Raw genomic sequence first — 23,271 nt, forward strand, 5'->3', positions numbered from 1 at the left:
TATGCAAATTTCTCTATGGTAGCCTTCAGCAGCCTGATTTCCTGAAGTGTTCATTAGTGATTTGGGCCAGGAATTCTGGGGTGATTTTAAAAACCCATGGTTTGGTGAAATTGAAGGAATGTAGATATCTGATAATAGGATATTATGTCATAAAAGATACCATGGGGCAGAAACATCTTCTTACAGTAAGGACATGAGGCTAAGGATCTTGGACTGATAACTGGAAAGGAAACAGCCTTATCCTAGCCAAGATGGGAAAAGCTGCACTTTCTGGAATGCGGACCACTGCTTTCTGTATCTTCTGGATAAAGTACAGCAAAGAGACAGAGACACCTTTATTGCTATTTTATTGCTAATCATTTGACACCATTTCCTAAATTCACCCAGTCTCTAACATGCATTTCACAAGCCTGTCAGACATAAGTGTTATTTGTGACATCATTTTCACCTAGTACAACTATTCCTTTTATCAGTCTGCGACATGAAGAATTTTATTGCTGCTGAAAAAAAAGAGTTACCGTATGTTGATGGAGCTTACTATCTTGTTGAGGATTACCCCAACCAATGGCAAAGAAACAGAAAATATATATTTTCTATATATGTTCTACCAGTCTTGTTGTTAATTAATTGTGATCATCTGTAGGGAGAGGCAAACGGTTGCACTCCAAATGTTGAGGACCAAGATCCAACCTACATGTTTGGGTTGACAGGTTGCAAATCTCTCATATGGGTATTACCACCCTTCCTCCTGTGAATCTAAGACCCTATTAATACAGCTCAAAACTTTATTTGCCCTTGATGCTGCTGACTGGCATTGCTTTTTACAGCCAAGTTTATTATCTACAAGGTCTTGAAGCTCCTTTTCCATTATGGATTTGCCTAGTACAATCCCATTTAGGGTATAAATTAGACAGGTCTGTAAACGGACTACTCTATTGTATACACTGAAGTAAAAACTGATTTAGCACATTTGCCTTTTCTGTAAATGTTACCACCATATTGGTACCATTACTTAAAGGAGCAACACTTTAGTACACATTTGGGGGCAGATTTACTAAGGGTCGAAGTGAATTCAAAGTGAATATTCAAATTCAAAAACTTAGAATTTCTAAGTAATTTTTGGGTACTTCGACCATCGAATAGGCAAAATTCAACTTTGATTTGAAGTGAAAATGCTTCGACTATACGATAATCAAAGCATTGTCTCTTTAAAAAACACGACAGTTCGCCACCTTAAACCTGACGAATTGCTGAGTTAGCCTTTGGGGACATATAGCCAACATTTGGCTAAGTTTTTAGAAGTCGAAGTGAAATCATACAATCAAATCGTTCGAATCGTTCGATTCGAAGTATGGTCTAAGTACGATCGTTCGATCCTAGTACGATCTAAGTATGATCCTACGAATTCGACTTTAAATGACGAATTAGCAACAGAAACTGCCTGAGCCCTTTGGACACGGATATCAGTTGGGATCAGGGGGTCTTCATACACGCACCCCAAATCACATGATATTTAGCTTTGTACAGTTTTAGCAGTATGATTCCGCCAAGTTTTAAATTGAGACTATAATGAACCACTTGACCTCAAGTGACCACATTATTAGGAGAAGTGGAGGACGTATATGGAGCAATGTATCACGCCATGGTGGACGTACCCCTTCAAAGGAAGAAAAGCTACACGTTTGCCTGTATTGTTTTCTATATCAATGTTCAGTTATTATCATGTCCTTAGCAACCCTATGAACGTCCCACATATTTTCAATAGAATCATCACCTTTCGTACATCTCCCAGGCCTTCCGTGTCCAACAGTACTAGGTGGGCTTCTTCTTAGTAGGGTGAGGGACACTCCACATCCAGATACCTTTTGTTTGTGCCACCACAGTTGCACCCAAGTCAAATCCTGGGAAGAGAACAATTTGTTATATAATTTAATAACATATCACAAATGGAATGATACAAATACATTTTATTTCCAACCTGTACACGGTGCAGAGTCACAGAAACATGTGCCGTTGAAAGAGCAGGACTAGAGGCCACATGTCTGGAATACACAGCACATTTCCTTCCATACTGCAACTGTACAACTGCTATTGGAGATACAACTGCAAGCAAGTATCAGCCAATGTTTGGTTCACTATTGCTTTCCTATACGTTATCATTTTGCACATGGATACACCTAAACTGTGCAGCGAATAAAGTGGCTGATTTAGTAATATTCAAGGTTCAACTTCAAGTCGATCAATTTAAAATATCACAAGTGTATTCTTTATATCTATTGGGTGTTTCTTAAATCCAACACAATTTTCCCACAATCTTTTATTTTTTTTCTTGATTGAAATTTTTCTGTTAAGATTTCTAAAAAATCCAGTAAATAATTTCCCAACTAAAACCTAGCCAGCTTTTTATTATTTAAGCTTTTATTCTGTGTAACATTGATGCTATAAACATGGCAGGTGCTGGATACATCCCAAATCCATGGATTGACTCCATTTTATACCTCATATAGGGTATGAGTCCCAGATTCTGCACCATCATTGGACTCAAAATGAATCCCAAAATGAGCCACAAAATGTAAAAGCCATGAGTAACTTGTTCTCATACCACAGGTCACACCACACTAGATTAGGATGGCAATATTCTAGCCATGACAACCCTCCAAAAGTAAATCACTACTCTTAAACAGTTCAAGGGCAGCTCACAACATCTGTTGATCCCTACACTCTGGTAAATATATACAGGTTGCTTTACTAGATAAATGGGATGATTAGATGAAGCTGGTGGGTAGTTCATACTTTTTATTTTCGCCATTGGAACTATTATGGCTGGAGCCTCCATCATGTAGTGACCCACAGACATCCTTGTACATCATTTCAGTCCTGCTGACTCAGAAACATCCCAATTACCGGCTCCCCTTACCTACATTCTTTCCAGCCAACTTGTTCATGAGGTAGGACATTCCCGTCCAATACAACCCAACAATGCTCACCACGACTACTGGCTCACTGATCTTGTCCAGGATCTCCTTGGCTTCAGGATTTACAAGTAATTTCCCATCAGGAGTGTTCTCAATCATGAGAGCTTCCATGTTTACCTCTAAATCCATTGTTGCAGATGCAGCTTGTGACACACCGGATTCAGTCATCCTAAGAGACAGTAGGACACAATTCGGTTCTTCTGGAATCTATGCCCTTTATGTAGTAATCGCTTTTAATGGGTGAATTTGTTTATTGAACCTTTAGTTTGTTGCAGACTGTTAATCCAAGTTGTACTCTGTCATAGTGATTAACGAATACACACTATTCTAATTAATATTTTTATCTATTGATAGAACCACAAATATCAATGTAGCTCACAGAAGGAACCATGGAATCACCAATTCCTTGTAGGGGGTGGCGGCTCTTATAAATACATGCCCCTGGTTGGCTGTAAACTGCCTGTAAGCCTGGGAGGGAAGCCTCTTGGCTAGAAATTCCCAGCTTCCAACCCCCACTTCACTAATCCTGTCTGTTATCATAAGGTATGGGAAAGCAGAGCCTTATTGGCACTTGGGGACAGAGACCTCTGCAGGGGACCTGCACTAAAGATGGTCCTTTAGACCAATTAAGCAGCTTATCTGGCTGTGTATGGGGGCTTCCGACGGGCCTTCACGATTGATATCTGGCCATGATATTGATCGGGAAGGTTTCATTTTTCCGGCGACCGACCCGTCGGAGCCCATTGCTCCTCGTTGTAATCAGATCATTTAGCCCTAAAATCTGCTAATTTGGTGATGTTGGCAGACGAACAGATCTCTTTGTGTATGGCCATCTTTACTCACTATAAATATCTGAAATCAGCCAGTGACTAATCATACAGCACTACTCTTCCATTAAAGGGGTGGTTCACCTTTAAGTTAATGTTTAGTATGTTATAGAATGGCCAATTTTAAGTAACTTTTCAACTGGTCTTTATTATTTATTATTATAGTTTTTTAATAATTTTTTTTCTTCTGAATCTTTTAAGCTTTCAAATGGGGGGTCATTGTCCCCATCTAAAAACAAATGCTCTGTAAGGCTGCAAATATATTGTTATTGCTTCTTTGTATAACTCATCTTTCTATTCAGGCCTCTCCTATTCATATTCCAGTCTCTTATTAAAATCAGTACATGGTTGCTAGGGGTATTTGTACCCTGGCAACCAGACAGCTGAAATTGCAAACCGGAGAGCTGCTGAATAAAAAGAGAAATAACTCAAAAACCACAAATAAAAAATGAAAACTAATTACAAATTGACTCAGAATATCACTCTCTACATCATACTAAAAGTTAACTCAACGGTGAACAAGCCATTTAAAAACACAAAGCTAATTCCCAAACCCACAGACACTATTTAGACACAGAGCAAATGATGTAGCAGAGTTGGAAGTGCAGGATCTAAAGCAATAAATGGGAAAGAGCAGATAATGAAGGATCTCTTACACTCCCTTAGAAATAGGAGCCCAGTTTTGCTTTAGTTTCAGTGAACGTTTTCCGAGAAAGGCAGAATAGTCAGAATGAAAGTGAAAGAAGTATTAATAGGAAGTTGCATTGAGGAGGGGTTGAGCTGCATTTATTTCACTACATTCATTGAGCTGCAATGTCTTTTTATGCATCTCAACAGTTTCAAGATATCTGCACTTTGACACTGATGTCTATAGGAGGCCAATGGGTTTGCAGAGCTTAAGGTTTGTCTTTATACACAAAACGTGGAGGTTTATACACAAAACGTGGAGGTTTATACACAAAACGTGGAGGTTTATACACAAAACGTGGAGGTTTATACACAAAACGTGGAGGTTTATACACAAAACGTGGAGGTTTATACACAAAACGTGGAGGTTTATACACAAAACGTGGAGGTTTATACACAAAACGTGGAGGTTTATACACAAAACGTGGAGGATTATACACAAAACGTGGAGGTTTATACACAAAACGTGGAGGTTTATACACAAACTTGGAGGTTTATACACAAAACGTGGAGGTTTATACACAAAACGTGGAGGTTTATACACAAAACGTGGAGGTTTATACACAAAACGTGGAGGTTTATACACAAAACGTGGAGGTTTATTCACAAAACGTGGAGGTTTATACACAAAACGTGGAGGTTTATACACAAAACGTGGAGGTTTATACACAAAACGTGGAGGTTTATACACAAAACTTGGAGGTTTATACACAAAACTAAAAGGTTTATACACAAAAAAGTTTTTAATTCTAATATAAAATGCCTCTCTGTTATCAGCAGTTGGATTGAATTAAGGGCAGTGGTTTATCTGCAAGTTTCTACTCAACGTATTACGTGCCAGCCAAACGGTATCCAATCACATAATGGAAAAGGTCACAATAAGACCACTTCCAAGCACCCTAAGCATAAGATCACTAGTGATTTTTCGCTAGGCATAAACGAACGCTAGCACATCTTCACTATGAACTGCTCGTACTGAAGAAGTATCGCTAGCGAAAAGTCGCCAGTGTTCCGCCCCCAGGATGCAACTTTGCATATTAGTGAATTAGCATAGTGGTAACGAATTTATGCCTGGCGAAGTGTGCGAAGCGGTCGCTGGTGACAATTCGCCCTTTAGTAAATCTTCCCCTTAGTGTCCTTTATTACATAACCCCCAAACAACCTGTGTGGGCTCTCATCCTACATTTATTGACTGCAAAACAATGTGATCTGTATTTTTCTATTAAGTAAGGCTGTGCTGAACTATATAAATGTTATTGTTCATGTTGAAATTCTCATTTTCATACAATTTCACGATTTTTTTTATATGTACCACTAGACACAAAAGTAGTAAAAGTGAAATATGCAATTGCTTTCTCTCCTTAAAGGGTTCACTGGCTTCCCCGCCAGGCCCAGACTGGCAATCTGTGGATTCAGGCAAATGCCAGATGGGCTACTTTAAGATACCGTCAGTTACTGTCCAGGCTTGTTGCTCGCATGAAGCCACATCCACAAATTGTGGCACTCGTATGTTTTATTTAAGCCCTGGAGCTATAAGCACAAGGGCTGCATGACAAGGGATCTGAATGCCCAGCAGTCACATTACACTGGTTTATGTTTACAGATTGGCCGAATCAGACGCAGCGATGGTTGGGCCCTAGCCCTCATGGACCCTCGCCGGCCCAGACCTGATCCCCCCATCAGCAGCCTCCTAAAGAAAAAGATAATGTTACGGTGCAACAACGTTCGCACATGCTTGCGGGAGTTAGGAGGGCCCTTGTGTTGCAGCCCCGTTGGGCCCCCGGTGCTCCACTCCGACCCTGGATGCAGCTGTGATTGGTTGAGACGGGAAGATTTAAAGGAATTGTTCAGTGTAAAAATAATAACTGGGCAAATAAATAGGCCGTGCAAAATAAATAATGTATCTAATATAGTTAGTTAGGCAAAAAAGTAATGTATAAAGGCTGGAGTGACTGATGTGTAACATAATAGCCAGAACACTACTTCCTGCTTTTCAGCTCTGACGTCGGGGGAGATGCAGTTCACTTCCTGATCTTCTGAGCAACTAGAAACATCCCACCCACCTTCATACATTTTTTTGAATATTTTATAAAATGTCAGGAGTTTCTCTTCTTCATTTTCTCGTATTATCTATTAATAACAGAATGTGGATGGTTTCCTGAATGCGCAGTTATATTGTGGTTTCTTTACCTTTATACAATATAAACACGAGAGTCTGCTTTAATCCCCCCCCCAAATAAGTGATTGTAAATTCTTACTGAATTACATAAACAACAAGTCATGGTCATTAATCTTCAAGAGACACATTTTAAAATAGGCCCATAGACCAACATTTAAGAAGAAATAGCGACTCACCTGAGTGGCAAATACAGTAAAGGGGTCGCCATTGGCATTTTCACCAGCATTTTATTCATACAATTGATAAGAATGGAAGATACATTCTCGCTAAAATATATCCAGGGTCACTCTTGCCTATTGTTATTTTCCCAACCAGAATAAATAGAAACGCATGGATCTAATGATGACCGAACTACAGAAATTCCAAGAAGATGTTAGGTGGTGATATCAGGGTTACGCTAGAACCCAAACTACACACCTCCAAACCTCAGTCAGGGTTTTGTGGCCAAAAACTCAAATTTTTAGTGGAAAAAAAAACCCAAAAATTTTTCAAGATTTATTATACCCCGATGCTGCAAAAAGCCAAAAATCTGCCATCTCAAACCTGTCAAGGTCTTGTATAAGTCAGCGGGAGATGCCCCTATAGCAATCTGAAGATATCATAGTCGATGCTAGGTTTGGTTCAATAATCTAAAAAATTTGGGGGTTTTGGGAGCGATAACCGGAAAAAAAACGAGTGATTCAAACATTTGCTAGATTTGGGATCTTGTTCCATTTGATAAATTTTATCTAGTCTTTCCGCAATCATGAAAAAATGAGAGAAATGAGAATTTTAGTAAGTAACACCCTAAGTGGTTTTCAACTACTCTTAATTCTAATGTAGAAGCTTCGTTTATGAGGATAAAACTGTGAGGCTTTAAACAACATGCACAAAACATAGTGTATAAGACACGAGATAGAGCCCAGTTATTATTCTCATGATACTAATGATGGCAGGAAGTGATGGGCGAATTTCTCCCTTCGCCGAAAAATTTGTGAATCTCCAGTGAAACAGCGAAAAATTAGCAAAACTCGAAAATCGATGTCCACGTCAGTTCTGAAGCTCGCGGCAATTTTGACGTCAGCGTTAAAGTCAATGGGCGTCCAAATAGTGTTGACGCGTATCGAAATTCATTGGCAAATTTTTGTGGGAGTTGTGCGAATGTATTCGCCGGCGGCGAAACATGGAAATTCACCTGCGAATTCGCACCAGGCAAATTTATTCGCCCATCACTAATGGCAGATTCATAAATACAGTTCACCAATATATCCGAAAAACTGCTACTTTATCCTATGGCCGGGCACAAAGTATAGAAGAGTCTATTTCATTTAGAATATTCAGTCTCTTGAGAAATAAACTCAGACTCCCTCTTGGGGCAGTCGCATCTGAACTGGGAACTGGCACTTTTATTGCACCCACTGTAACCCACACCTCCTATTTGTGTCTGTAAGTCTCCCACTTAGATTGTAAGCTCTACAGACCTCTTGTCTCTGAATCACTTTGTCTTTTTCGTCTCTAATGCAGCTGTACTTTGTATTTATTACTGTAATGAGCCATTTTTTCTATTAGTTGACTGTTCTGCTGTACAGTGCTGCGTATATAAGTAGCGCTATATAAACATATACATATTTACTAACATACATCTAGTCCAGTGATCCCCAACCAGTAGCTCGCGAGCAACATGCTGCTCATTAACCCCTTGGATGTTGCTCCCAGTGGCCTCAAAGCAGATGTTTATTTTTGAATTCCAGGCTTAGATGCAAGTTTGGTTGTATAAAAACCAGATGTACTGCCAAACAGAGTCTCCTGTAGGCTACCAGTCCATATAGAGGCTACCAAACAGACAATCACAGCCCTTATTTGACATCCCCATGGACATTTTCATGCTTGTGTTGTTCTCCAACTCTTTTTTACATTTAAATGTAAATGTAAAAGTAAAAAAAGGTTGGGGACCCCTGATCTAGTCAATTATTGAAAATGCAGCTAACAACAAAGACCCAGGCCCAGTCGGCTACATCTAGACATTGTATAAGATTTATAAGGAACATCTTGAGGAACGTATGTTGAAAGCCGTCAATAACTTTCTTACAAACCTAAGAATCACCTACAGTACATAAGGTCTATCCTAGATATTAAGGGGCTACTCGTTAAACAAATCTTTCATAGCTTTCAACAGCTCTACATGCTGACAGTCTCACAGAACCGCATACAAGTTTGCCCTCTCTTATGAATTAATTTTCAAGTATAGTCAATTTTGTAATTTTAAAATTCATTTTTAGAAATCTGAGGCTCTCACTGCAACACTTTTCTGTTTTTCTGGAGGCTGATTCACGTTGAGATAACTTTTAGTATGATGTAGAGAGATATTCTAAGGCAATTGCAATGTTTTCATTTTTTTAATATGCGTGGTTTTTGAGTTATTTAGCTTTTTATTCAGCAGCTCTCCAGTTTGCGATTTCAGCCATCTGGTTGCTAGGTCCAAATTGCCCTAGCAACCATGCCTTGATTTGAATAAGAGAATGGAATATGAATAGGAGAGGCCTGAATAGAAAGATGAGTAATAAAAAGTATCAATTATTTGTAGCCTAACAGAGCATTTGTTTTTTAGATGGGGTCAGTGACCCCCATTTGAAAGCTGGAAAGAGTCAGAAGAAATAATAAAATGTAAATAATAAATAGAAATAATGAAGTCCAATTGAAAAGTTGCCTAGAATTGGCCATTGAATAACAAACCAAAAGTTATCTTAAAGGTGAACCACCCCTTTAAACCCTCATGATATTTCTACACTAAACTAGAATCCAGTATTTACACATTTGTCTGAAATAAAACTTCAGCCAGAAGCCCCAATGTGCTTAATTACTTTAAATATTATGACATTATCGTAATGATAATAAAAGATGGATTGAAACGGAACAAACAGTAACAGATAAACCATTATAAACTCTTTGGTCTCTAATACCCTGACTGCTCTCATACTACAGATTTACCATTGATATGTGCAAATACTATTACGGATACTAATAATCTCTAGAGAACAAATCCACATTTAATACGGTCCAGTGACCAACTAAGGGGTAAGCGGCGAAAATTCACCAGCGACGGCTTTGCAGCCAGCACAACACTTCGCCACACGTAAATTCACTCAGACAACGCTAATTTACTAAAATGCAACGTTGCATATAGGGCGCCGAACGCTGGCGAATTTTCACTAGTGTTACTTCGACAATCAAATCGAAGATGCGTTTGCATTCAATTCTGACGAGCGCAACTTCGTTAGAGGTCTTCACTCAGGCTAATTTGCATACGGCGGGGAATTATAAAGTTGAATGGACGTATATGTTGCATCAAATACATTACACAAGTCCTGGGAACCTTAATAAAGACAATAGAGTTGTTATATTGCCCTACACATGAGCCCACTGTATAGTTTATGTGCCATATGATAGGAAATGTAGGGGGGAAACTGGGTACCCAAAAAATGTTAAGGACTTTTGCAGCCTATCACTCTGAAAAAAGGAAAAGACGCCAGTGTTTTTTTTTGACTTTGGAAACTTTTCCCACTAAAAATATGATGTAAGTGACAGAAGAACGAGGAAGTCCCATCTACTCCATTGCACTTGCCTGGTCTGAGCTGGTGAAGGCAAGTCTGGCGCATCACGTAACGTTCAGTAAAATCCGCATCTTAGTGAATTTGCGGAGTAACCTCCATTCGCCAAAATTAAAATTCACCTGCCGATAGAGTGGGAATGAGCACTAGCGTCTGTCTCTTTCACTAGCAAAGTGACGCCTGCACCCGTTAGTAAATCGGCAAAGTGCCTATAAATTGTCGCCAGCGTTAAGTCACTTTGCGGTTTAGTAAATCTGCCCCTAAGCCTGAGCTGCCCTGAGACATTTCCCTATAAAATTAAATATTCCCAAATCCAACACTGGGAATCTATAGAAATCATTCATTTAAAACTATCTATGAAACCTGGTGTCTCCAGTCCTCTCCCATTTTCCATTCTTTATGGTATAACCATTCTGGCTGAAATATTTCAGGTACAGGTATGGGACCTGTTATCCAGAATGCTCAGGACCTGGGGTTTTCAGGATAATGGATCTTTCTGTAATACCTTAAGTCTACTGAAAATCTTTAAAATAGACAAAAGGTTTGCTCAATAGGATTAATTAACTAGCACAACGACTTTTATTATTACACAAAAGGAAATTATTTTAAAAAAGTGATTATTGGATACAATGGGTCTATGGAGCGGTTAATAATAAGAGTTCTGGATAAGTTTTGGATAACATCCTATGCTTACTTCTTGTTCAGAATATGCCAGTTATATCTTGTACTTGTACCTGTATCCAGAATCAGGACCTGGATTCGGATAAGGGATCTTTCGTATTTGGATCTTCATATTAGGTTACTAGCTGTACTTAAAAACCAACAGGATGTTTTGTTTCCATAAAGGATTAATTAATCTAGTTGGTTCAAGATACAAGTTAAGTTTTATTTTTTTTTATTACACAAAGAATGGAATATTTCGAAGATTTTAATTGACAATTCAAGGGGAGGCATTCCATAGACTAACAGTTTTCGGATAACGGTTTCTGATTCCTGTCTGTAGATATGTCGAAGTTTACAGTTAGAACAGGCCCAGACTAATTGGATTAGTATCTGAGCTAAGGCATGCGCAGAATTAGAATAGATTGAAGATTTTTCCTGATCGAATCGTTGAAATGAATCGAAGGTCGTAGTTGCAGAAGGTCGAATAGTCTCATTCGCATGGTCGAAGTACCGAAAAATACTTCGAAATTCAAAGTATTTTTCATTCGAAATCCTTCACTCGAGCTTAGTGAATCGGCCCCTAAGTTACTAGAAATCATGTAAACTTCAAATTAAACATTAAATAAACCCAATAGGCTGGTTTTTGCCTTCCATAAGGATTTAATTAAAATCTTAGTTGGGATCAAGTACAAGCGACTGTTTTCATTATTTTTTACACAGAAAAAGGAAATTATTTTAAAAATTTGGACTAATGTGAGTCTAGGGGAGATACTTTCCGTAATTTCTGAAAAAACTGGGGGGGGGGGGGGGGGGGGGGGGGGGGGATCGAAGGAAAATCCTTCGATCAAAAAAAGTTTAGCAAGCCTATGGGGACCTTCCCCATAGGCTAACATTGACTTCGGTAGGTTTTATCTGCCGAAGTAGGGGGTCGAAGTTTTTTTTAAAGGGAAAGTACTTCGACTATCGAATGGTCGAATAGTTGAACGATTTTTCGTTCGAATCGTTCGAATCGAAGTCGAAGGTCGTAGTCGAAAGGTCGAAGTAGCCCATTCGATGGTCGAAGTACCCAAAAAATACTTCGAAATTCGAAGTATTTTTCATTCGAATCCTTCACTCGAGCTTAGTGAATCGGCCCCTAAGTCTACTAGAAAATCATGTAAACATTAAATAAACATTAAATAAACCCAATAGGCTGGTTTTGCCTCCAATAAGGATTAATTATATCTTAGTTGGGATCAAGTACAAGCGACTGTTTTATTATTACACAGAAAAAGGAAATTAGTTTTAAAAATTTGGACAAAATGTGAGTCTAGGGGAGATACTTTCCGTAATTCTGAACTTTCTGGATAAAGGGTTTCTGGAGTACAGAACCCACACCTGTATACGTTGTGAGGAAAAAGGGCCACAGCCATTACAAAGTGCAACAAGTCAGACTGTGAGGAATTCTGGTGAACAAAACCATTTTGAAAAGAAACTAATGTTGATGTTTGAAACCCCAAATTCATTACTGCCGACGTTTATAACTAAAATGTGCTAAAAAGTCATTGTTTTCATGAACAACACGGACTCCCAGACGCCATATTTGTCTGACAACTCTACACTGATCACTGTGTGACTTGTAGTTCAGTCATATCTGCGGCTGAGCAACATGAAGCAACTAACGAGGTTTTGCCTCAGGGAGCCATTGGCAGACGTGGAACTAGAATTGCTGCCCCTTCCACATCGCTCTCACATATCACACATTCCCCACGAAGTGCGCAATAGTTCTGCCGCGCCCGGTCTTTTTATTTGCGCTGTTGCCCCTCCCCCTTACGTGCTGTCGCCATTCTCCATTTCCCGCCTCCCTCTCCTATTTGTTGTCGCCATTCTCCATGTCCCGCCTCCATTTCCTGTTTGCTGTCGCCATTCTCCATGTCCCGCCTCCATTTCCTGTTTGCTGTCACTATTCTCCATGTCCCGCCTCCATTTCCTGTTTGCTGTTTCCCGCCTCTCTCTGTCCTTCGTCGTTCGTACAAAACTATGCAGTTGTTTTGGGGGACGGGAGGGAGCAGCTCTCAGAGGCGGGGAACATGAATACCGAGTCTCTTGGGCAGAGGAACTTACATATTAACTGCAGGAACCAATCTCTGTCCTACTGCCGTGCTCTGAATGAAGCAATGAGTGCGTCCAGCCTCCATTAGTTATTTGTTAAGTTATAACACAAACGCTAGGCCTTCCTATAAGGTGTGCAAATCATTGGTGTGGGGACATGTGACCCCAAAACAATTAAAACTAGTCTTTTGAACTGAAATACCAGTTGTGTGGACTCTGTATCCTACATTTGTTTCATTACTTCAATGTGCCCAGCAGCTCTGCAGCCTTTGTTGCCTAAACACAACTGCTCTGCTATAGTCACACACATAATTCCCACTCATGAACAGCCCTCTGAATAATCTGCAATCAAATAAAGGGCATTGCTCATTAAAACTACATATGTATAAGTATATAATGGTGCTGCATGTTCTTTAGACCTGATCATGTGCTGCAATAAATACAGTGTGGCAAATTCACTGAAGGGTGAATTTTCACCATCATCAGGCGCAAATTCTCTACCATTATCAGTGTCGGACTGGGACACCAGGGGCCCAACTCAAAACCTTAGACCAGGGCCCACCAAAGAACCATAGATCAGGGGCCACTCTCACTACTATTATTCTTCTTCTTCTCAATCAACCTCTATTCTCCTAGTCTCTTTTCTTTACATACTATAATCTGTTATTCCATCTATTTAGCCTCTTTGTTCTCATAGAAATAGGGAATGACTAGGGATGGGCGAATTTGACCCGTTTCGTTTCGCCAAAAATTTGTCGCTGACGCCCATTAAAGTCTATGGGCGAAATTTTTTTTCGACGTACGTCTTTTGATTTTGATGCACAATGCCATACAAGTCTATGGGCGTCATTTTTTGGGCAAAAACAAGGCAAAAAAATTCGCCCATCCCTAGGAATGACCATGAAATAGGCCAAATGTTTAGCAGCACAAGGGCCCCCTGACACCTGGGCCCCCCGGGAGTTTTCCTGGTATCCCTGTGGGCCAGTCCGACACTGACCACTATGCTAATTTCCGAAAATGCCAACATGCGTCTCAGCAGCTGAACGTCGGCGAAGTTTCTCAAGTGTAAATCCGTCATCGGAAAGTAGCGAACTTTCGTTCTTTCCCCCGAGGAAAATGTTGTTCATACTCTTACGCTTCGGTCAATTTGAATAGGACGGGTACATATAGGTCATATAGATCTTTATTAGAGATGTTGGTAAAGAATAATAACCTAACTGGTGCTTATTGCTTGACCAACATGTTGTGTGTTAAAATTTGTATGATGTGAACCACTTTTCCTTGGTGTAAATATAATAAAATACAAGTTTTCAAAGGCTCACAGTGAAAAACAACTTGTTCTCGTTGCACCGGTGCCCAGTGTGTGTAATAAACATAAAATGCCACATTTACACTGGTCCTTAATATGGTTCCTGCTTATTTATTATATTATTTTATTTGCTTTATTACATTAACCCAATATGTTCCTTTGAAACCAAATACAGGGAATAAAAATGAATGAATTTTATGGAAAGAAGACCCTTTCCTTATCCAGTCAAAGAACATGTCCTATTTCTGAAGTTACTTTAGCCCTCTCAGGAATCTTTAATAAGTTTTATTTTCACTATGGGAGATGTATAAGCCGGAAGACATAACATTCTGCTTCCCATGGAGAAAGCCAAGTGGTAGATCCTATTGATTATTTCAATGGCCGCACATCTTCCCGTATTCAGTGTAGCAACGAGTTCAGTCACCTTCAAGGAGACCTGGGGACTCTGTTTACATGTGGCACATTCTCTCTATTCTTACATATATTGTTTCAATTAAATAAACAAAGAAAAACCTTAAATGTAAAAATCCACTTTTTCCTTCAAAGTGTAATAATTTACTTTCCTAATTCATAGGGAGTCATTTAGTGACTATGTAGCTACACTAAAGGGGAAATTGATATTACAATTCATTTGAGTATTACTTAATGTGGGAATGTGGTCGGGCAACTCATGAGGAGGGATTTTTTTTTTTTTAAATGAATAAAAAAAACCTAGACCAATACATGGGCCAACATAGTCACTGGTCTGTACGTGGGGTCTGGGTGCTACTGCCTTCTTGTAAAATCCAACTGAGACATTTACTGACAAACACAATCCACCTTTTGGCATTTTCTATGTTATTGCATTATTATTATTATTATTATTATTAAGTTGAAGTTACAGATGAAATACATAAAGTATATATATATATTTGCCAATAATGGTTCCTTTTCTGCTCAATTGCTTTCCCAAGGTGCTTTTATTTTGCTATAGCAAGACAGTCATAATAAACATCAAATAAACCCAATAGGCTGGTTTTGCTTCCAATAAGGATCTTAGTTGGGATCAAATACAAACAACTGTTTTATTATTACACAGAAAAAGGAAATCATATTTCGAAAATTGGATTATTTGGATGAAATGGAGTCCATAATTCTGAGATTTCTGAATAACGGGTTTCCGGATAACGGATCCACATGGCAGGGTGACTCTGAACTATTACTGTACATTTTGTACATCACACACAGTTGTTGCTCTTATCCAACAGGGGCCTCTTATTCAAATCAATGCATGTTGCTATGGTAATTTGGACCCTAGCAACGAGATTGTTGAAATTGCAAACAGGAGAGCTGCTGGATAAAAAGCTCAAAAATAACTCAAAAACCACAAAATAATAAAACATGAAAAAAAAATTTAAGTACAAATAGCAGGGAATGAATTAAAAGTGTAAGTTAAAAGGCCAGATAAAGTCCTGTATAAGGGCAGAATAAACACGGGGAATGAGGACTGATATGGTCGTGATTAAACTGATCCGTTCCTCAAGCCTCACTTATTTTCTGCTGATATCGTCCGTTTGTGTAACAGTCAGTAAATATAGATATTTAATAAGAGAAAGACATTTGAGCTCATTACGAGCGTCAGGCTCATTTATATGATGTGCAGTTAAACAGCTGTTTGCAGCTCTGGGAGGCTGGACATCGGGTCACATGACGCACCATTATGACATCACCAGTTGCGTTCAGTCAACACTTCAACTTGCCTTACAGCTGCGCCACTATGACATCATCGTCACCATGGTAACGGCATCAGTAAACAAGTCAATGCCATTATGACATCACAAGGCATCCTGTGATAAGTCAGTAAACACATATTAAGCATCAGTTTTCCTGCATCGCATCGTGACGCATCGCAGAAAAACTTCCCCGCTTTTACTTCGACTTTTCTCAATTCTCTTTCTATTCTCAATTTTCTCAATTTCTTTCTTTATTTCTATCTTTCTTTCCTTCTCAATTTCATCTTTATTACTAGGTAAGTGAAAAACCCTGAAATCTTGAATTTTATTACATTTGAACATATTTCAGTAAAGAGACAGATAAAAAAGTGCATTTTGCAATGTTCATTCGTTTCCAGCTTTGTAGATTTGGGTTTGGCCGGTAGGATGGTTTATTCCTCACATGTAACACAAACCTACACACACCAGGGAACACGTACAACACCTTTTACAGCCACATTATCAGATGATTTGAACCATTAACATGATTTTCCTCTTTGTTCCTTTGCTTTTTAGTAGATTAACCTGAAACAACAATAACTATGGAAAAAGTACAAGCTACACTTGAATTTTCATTACAACTAAAGCAATTCCAGATTCCGTTTTTTCTTCAAAGTGGGTAAGTGTGTCTTGATGCTTTAAGGAGTCCAATTTGGTTGAATCCAAATCTTCCAAAAACTTCCTAGGACTGAGTTGAATGTTAGATTTGGCGCATACTTCAATATGGCAGCTTGTAAGGCAATTGCTCTCACATACTCACAATGTCCTATGATCAGTGTTGAGTAAATAGTAAAACTGCAAGTTACTGGGCCCTGCAGTAAAATCATTTTAGGTCCTTTAGACATTGAGCAACATATTCCAATTGTTTTTGGATTGGCATCTCCTTCATAGAAATTACATTTACACTGTGGGGGTTATTTATCAAAGTCCAAATTTATCTCAGTATTTTCTGCTGCAAACTCCAATAAAATCCGCTCACGTTTTTTTTTGCGCTTATTTATTATTACATTTTCCCAAAAATGTGCTTTGCTGGAAAAAATCAGATTTTCACGATTTTTTCGGATTTTTCTTCAGATTTTCACTTTTTTTGGATTTTTCACCCGAAAACTCTGAAAACTTCGGGGGTATTGCATGAAACCCAGCGCATATCAAAAAATCATTGGGACTTCTCCCATTGACTTATATGCAACCTTGATGGGTCTGAGATGCCGGATTTTCCAATTTGGACTTTTCCATCCTAATAAATTCTGAAAAATTCGTGATTCGTGAAAGTTTAATTTTATAAACAAAAAAATCACGATTTTTTGTGATTTTTGCATTTGGAGTTTAGTAAATAACCCCCTACATATGGACAGCAGCAAAGGGCGGCTTGTGTAGCAGTGAAAGGAGCACATAGAAACATTCAGGCAAATGAACTTCCCCTTTAACAGAACGTGTTCATGAGGAGCAGAGAGAGTTTGATTTTAATGTCACATTGTTTTTGCTTTTAGATGTTACCAAATTAAGACATCCTTTGAGATTCTGACGAGCATCCCTCACACAATCGAAGCAAGGATTTTCCATACTGAAGGTACTTGTTACTTATAACCTCGTTACCTAGTTCTGCATATGGAGTTTTATTGCTGACAATCTTCTTTATTCACTCTGTTGTGTTATAGTTTGGTAAATTGATTAAAACTCTTCTGTTTTAGATAACGTGAAGTATCCGGCTTCAGTTAAGGGCAGTGTCCTTTTCAGCAGTGCATTTAAATTAAAGAAAACCAAACGTGCTATTAGAATTGACGACGTTGTGATCTACACCGTTAATATCCTCCTGGATGAGAGTCAAGTAAGTGATAAAAAGTCTTTTAGATCAGCTTTGTGTTTGTGTGTTCCGTATACCGTATCTTATGTTTCTTCTATTCTCTCTACAATGGCAGATTGAAGAGACTCTGAATACCCTGGAGAGCAAGATGAACTTTGGCCTTTACTATGCAGAAAGCCATAAAGAGTAAGTAGAGAAATGATCAGAATTGAAGAATAGATTAAAACTCTGACTCTATATTTGTGCTGTAATTCCTTTCTTTCCCATTTCTCTAATGTTTTTGCTTTACTGGAAAATGTTTAGATTCCCCCAACCCCCCATGTATTGGCCAGTTAGACTTACATATAGAAACTGATTTTCTACCTGAGCAGTTTAAGGGGTGGTTCACCTTTGTGTTAACTTTTCATATGTTATAAAATTGCTAATTATAAGCAACTTATTTATTTTTAATAGTTTTTTTTAATTTAATTTAAATTTAAAACCAATTGTAAATTGTCTCAGAATATCACTATCTACATCAGTTCTGTTCAATTAATCAGCATATAATTAATTCTAATACAATAAAGCTAACAAGACTGATGGGTTAGTGAAATCTGATTTGTGTTTAACACATCGATCTTCTGGTTTTATCTGAACAGATTAAGCAAATGTAAGCGTTCGGCACCAATGTGGAGAGAGGACATGAAATTGCACTTTAACCTGCATCGAGGGATTCACGGCCAGACGAATATAGTGTTTGAGTCATGTTCAAAGCTGTCGATCATTGTTCATGGCCTGTTGGTTGTATTACAACCCCCACTGAAGACGTAAGTACACGGATTGTTATTGTCAGATAGAGATGATGACATTATTTTACTATTCCATTAAGAAATAATATCAATTTCAAGATAATACAATCATCTGTATTTGTTGTTTTTATAGCTTTTCCAAGAAAAACTCAGTATTCCAAAGAATTCTTCCCAGCCGGTGGAGAAAGGCTAAAAAAACGAAAGTGGAAAGTGTCATTTTGGGCAAAAACTTCAAAAAGAAATTGGCAGCAGACGTAAGTAACAAACATGAATTTGTATTTGAACCTTCCAGAGGGTAAAAACAGTTATGTGAGTGGAATTATAATTACAGACAACCCCAGGCCCCACTAACTGCCTCCCTCCCTCCTCCTGAACCCCAACGAGTCTCACCATTTCACCGATGTCTTTAACTGGCAAAAGAGTAGTGCTGTGGGGTAGTAGGGCACCATCTTGTAATGATTTGTGTCCTCTTTGCTTTCTTTCTTGCTTCATGCCTCTGTTTCTCTATTTTAGGGTAAAAGCTTTGTGATAGAAGAGAAATACTTGCAGCATGCCTACCGTTTCCTTTCAACACTACGATCCTGCTTGCTGCTTTCCTATGATGGACTGTACAGTTATTTCATCTCCGTATCAGAAACGCTGCCTTCCTCATGCAAGCTGGAACTTGGTATGTGATTGCTTCTACTTTGTGACACCTAGTTGTCCTGTTCTTTAGGTTTTGTTCAACTTAGTTCATTTAGACATTGACCTTTCTCTGACCACCCAACATCCAAAATGGATAATAGATATTGATGAGTCAATGAAAACATTCTTTCCTCTCGGAAGTTGAAAGATTATGGGCATGAACAAACAAAGTGCACATTTAGGTATCCCAAAGTGACCGTTAGTTTACACACTGGCCTTGATATCATCATAGAGTCAATATTAGGGCAGTGGCAAATGGTAAAACACCCGCTACTCATATTAGGTCACTCACCATCATTAGGAAGCACCGCGAGTAACTGGGCACCTACAATTATTGCCTACATGTCTAACAAGGCTCCTCTTATTCATTTTATTGAGATGTTCCCTGTGGTGGGTAACAGATGTTGGAGAATAACATAGGTCACCTGGAAAACTCCCAAGATTAGATTCTTCTGTTGCACCATTGCTATATCCTAGGGGCTCTCATTCCTTTCCAGTCTGATCCACTCCATATTTTACATCAGAACAGCAAAGTAACACACGTGGGAAAGGGAATAAACTTATATTCTTAGATTTACAAAACATTATTGTGAAATGTAATACAATGCCGTCTTTGTTTCCTCCACAGAAAAACTGGATCTGAAAGTCCGGCTCAGTGAGTTATCTGACAAAGTGACGGTAAGTTTGCTCATTGCTTATTCTGTAATCAATACTAACCTGTAACCCCAAACTAGTTTCCTTATACTATTGGGGTATTAAAAAGTGCTTTACATACTGTATTCTCTGTGTTTACACAAATTGTTGATTATTTAATATTTTAACCATAGGAAATAGAAGACCCCAATGATCTGGCAGACGCAATAAATAGCAGCCTAATAGAACTATCAGCTCAACTTCTCAATCTGTGGGGAAAATTTCTTCAATCCTCTTTGGAGATTGAACAAGAGAAGAAGCAAATAAAGGTAAGAAGCGCATTGAATAGGCTTTAAGGCAGGGGAAGCTTAGTGCTCAATCTTCAGTGGGACTCCATTTATTGTTTTACATTGCCGTTATCTCTCAAGGTTTATGAACTGTGTCTATTTTATTGTTTTATAGGAAGAAAAGTTCAAGAAATTATTCTTTTCTACTGACCATCCCCAACAAGAAGCTATTTTATATGATGAGAAGATGTGAGTACATGGTGTTTCTTCAAATATTTATGTTTAGAGCCAGTTCTTATTTGATTGGGGAATATTACTTTTACACATTTTATGGACATTTACAGTCCTTCACAGTTTTACTTGCAAGTGATGTTTATATATGAAAATGTCATGCTGTTGTCATACTTATATAATAAATGGGAATATAATAAATGGTCTAGAATCCTTAGCAACCAAACAACAGATGTAATTGGCCTGATTATCAGACGTTTAAAATCATAGGATTGGTTGCTTTTGGATACTCCAGATTTTTTATTCCATCCCTCAGTTTTTAGTTTACTGATCTCTGGATGTGATTTATTTCTAAATATACCCGTTTCTTATTGCAGAACCGAAAGCCACAAAGAGATTTATGAAAAAGTCAAAAAAGCTCCAAAAGATGATTGTCTCGAGTGCCGGGACACGGACATGGTATCAAAATCTGCCCCCGTTGTCTTTGAAGACCGGTACTTAGAGCCTGAAGCAATAGGTACGTATGGAAAGAATCCACAGGTGCTGCTGCCTCAGTGTGTGACAGTTGTCCATCCATTATTATTATATAAATACGTATTTCTAAAGTACCAACGTATCCCACCGCTCTGTACAATAGAACCACTGAGATGACGTACTGAATGAAAGATAATATCACTTTTCTATATATGAGTGTGGATGGGAAGGCATTTTCCTGCTAACGTTAAAAATTTTGTTTTTATAGATTGTTCAGAAGACTTTGTAGATTGTTCAGAAGAGTTCGTAGATTGTTCAGAAGAGTTTATGGATTGTTCAGAAGACTTTGTAGATTGTTCAGAAGACGTTATGGATTGTTCAGAAGACGTTATCGATTGTTCAGCAGAAGTTAAACCATCCTCTGTTGACAGTATTGAAGATAATCTCAAGAGAATTATGTCACTCCTGTCAGCTATCGATGCAGACAATGGTTTAAATCCCTCCTTTTATGCCATGCCATTGTCTTTGAGGAAAGGGTAAGTTCTGATTCCTAACAAATATAAATATAATGCACAAAATGTAATGTAAATAAAATCAAATAGTAAAATATATAAAGGGCCATAACAATCCTAAATAAGTATAAATCCCAGGATCACTAGTAATCTTGCAATATAGTCACTTGCATTCAGCTATAAAAGATAACGGGGCTTTTACTGGAACAACTGGATTTTTGTTGCTGTTCATAAGAATCAAAATGAGCGATACAAGCGGCACTCCAAATAAATTTGAAGGAGTTTATTGCAACATTAGGGTAACAAAATCGCCTTACGCATTGCGGGAGACATTCCCTTAATCATAGGCCTGTTGTTGCGTGGTGGGGTGAGTCTTGAGCGGTCATATTCTCACTGTGTTTATAAGAATGTAACATCCCCCCAAGTTCTTTTCATCATAAAGCCAGGCTAGCAGAGGCCGAGCCATTGGGTATGGCATTCAAGCACCTCATTGGGGACATTTGTTTTCTACAAATGATTTATTTTTGGAGCTCAAGACTCTTAATCCAAGAGACACAGACTTCTCATGCTTTACTAAAGCAAATAGAGAATGTATATATACTTAAGACTAGATTTTGCTTAGTGAATACCCTATTGTTATTGTTATCAGGTTTATGTGTTTTCACCTAGAATTTTGGATTTCCTTTAGTGGTGTCAGTTAGTTTTACAGATATCGGTATTAGCCTAAAAATATATCTTTTGTTTTTTTTTTAGGTTATTTGACGTTAAAAAAGAACTGAGGAAATGGATAAGTCAATTCTTCTCCAACAACCCTTCCAAGGAGTTTACTCTGAGCATGGAACTAGACAACGGATCAAATGAAGGAATATCTGTGCATATCAGGATAAGACCTACTTATTGTAATTCCCTTTTTACTATATCTTCTCAGGTTGGAAATATGAATATAACATATATTTTACCTTGACTTGAACATTAACCCTGGACTTATTTTTACCCTAGATACAACAGATCCTCAAGCAATAATTACCTTTGTATATGGATGTCTCGGTGGAAGAACTGCTGTCATTGGGCATCTAGGAAACAAGGTACAGTATGTAGCTGGGACTTGGAACAAGATCAATAACTGAGGGAGAAATGATTATGGAATATATTATTCGCTTGCCCCTTGTTATTTCCTGCATAGCTGGTTCTGACTATTGAAACAATATTGTAGCAGCCAAATGATAAGAGGAAATACAGTCTAATCTGCTTTGTCGCATCAAAGTTTTATTTTGATGTTTTTGATGTTTTATTAAATTCAGCCCCTATAAGTTGCTATAGGAAAGGGGCTTTAAAAATAGTTGTTAGAATGGCCAAGGCATTGTCTCAGTTAGTCTTCTAATTCTTTGGTTTTCAAGGCAATGCTGCATTTATTTCAAATTACTAATTATATTTGTTTGTTTGTTTGTTTTCTTAGGATCAAACTCTGGATGAATATAATTCTTTGGCTAATTCTCTATTGAGCCAAATTGCAAAACTTGTGGAATCTAACAGCCTAATCATATCCAGGATCAGGTAAAGAATGTGATATTGTACATACAGAAATGCTATCCATCTATCTATCATCTATCTATCCATATATCTATCATCTATCTATCTATCTATCTATCTATCTATCTATCTATCTATCTACCCATCTATCTATCCATCTATCTATCTATCTATCTATCATATATCTATCATATATCTATCATCTATCTATATATCTACAAAGAGAGGGAGGCAGCAGACAGGGCACTTACTATGCGCA

At 38.2% G+C, this 23,271-nt stretch overlaps 1 protein-coding gene and 1 long non-coding RNA gene across 3 annotated transcripts; both read left to right on the forward strand.

Annotated features, from left to right (window-relative positions):
• Positions 1-17,870: 17,870 nt before the first annotated feature.
• LOC121398008 (protein FAM135A-like) lies at positions 17,871-19,336 on the forward strand. Its single transcript, XM_041576333.1, has 4 exons — positions 17,871-18,059; positions 18,512-18,679; positions 18,795-18,915; positions 19,175-19,336. The coding sequence occupies exons 1-4, from the start codon at positions 17,959-17,961 to the stop codon at positions 19,334-19,336; spliced, it is 552 nt and encodes a 183-aa protein (XP_041432267.1). The 5' UTR covers positions 17,871-17,958.
• Positions 19,337-19,972: 636 nt separating this feature from the next.
• On the forward strand, positions 19,973-21,055 carry LOC121398368. Of its 2 annotated transcripts, XR_005964283.1 has the most exons (4): positions 19,973-20,023; positions 20,173-20,307; positions 20,441-20,514; positions 20,874-21,055. It is a non-coding gene; the product is annotated as an uncharacterized LOC121398368 (long non-coding RNA). The 2 variants fall into 2 exon arrangements; XR_005964282.1 differs by lacking the exon at positions 19,973-20,023 and having other exon boundaries at positions 20,081-20,307.
• The last annotated feature ends 2,216 nt before the right edge of the window (positions 21,056-23,271 follow it).

The sequence above is a fragment of the Xenopus laevis genome, chromosome 9_10L, assembly GCF_017654675.1.
Source record: "Xenopus laevis strain J_2021 chromosome 9_10L, Xenopus_laevis_v10.1, whole genome shotgun sequence".
In the NCBI taxonomy this organism is placed as follows: Eukaryota; Metazoa; Chordata; class Amphibia; order Anura; family Pipidae; genus Xenopus; species Xenopus laevis.

Coding starts and splice junctions, on each gene's coding strand:
- LOC121398008 (XM_041576333.1), top strand. CDS start 17,959: ATGTTTCTTCTATTCTCTCTACAATGGCAGATTGAAGAGACTCTGAAT. Junction 18,060..18,511: donor TATGCAGAAAGCCATAAAGA/GTAAGTAGAGAA, acceptor TTATCTGAACAG/ATTAAGCAAATGTAAGCGTT. Junction 18,916..19,174: donor AAAAGAAATTGGCAGCAGAC/GTAAGTAACAAA, acceptor TCTCTATTTTAG/GGTAAAAGCTTTGTGATAGA.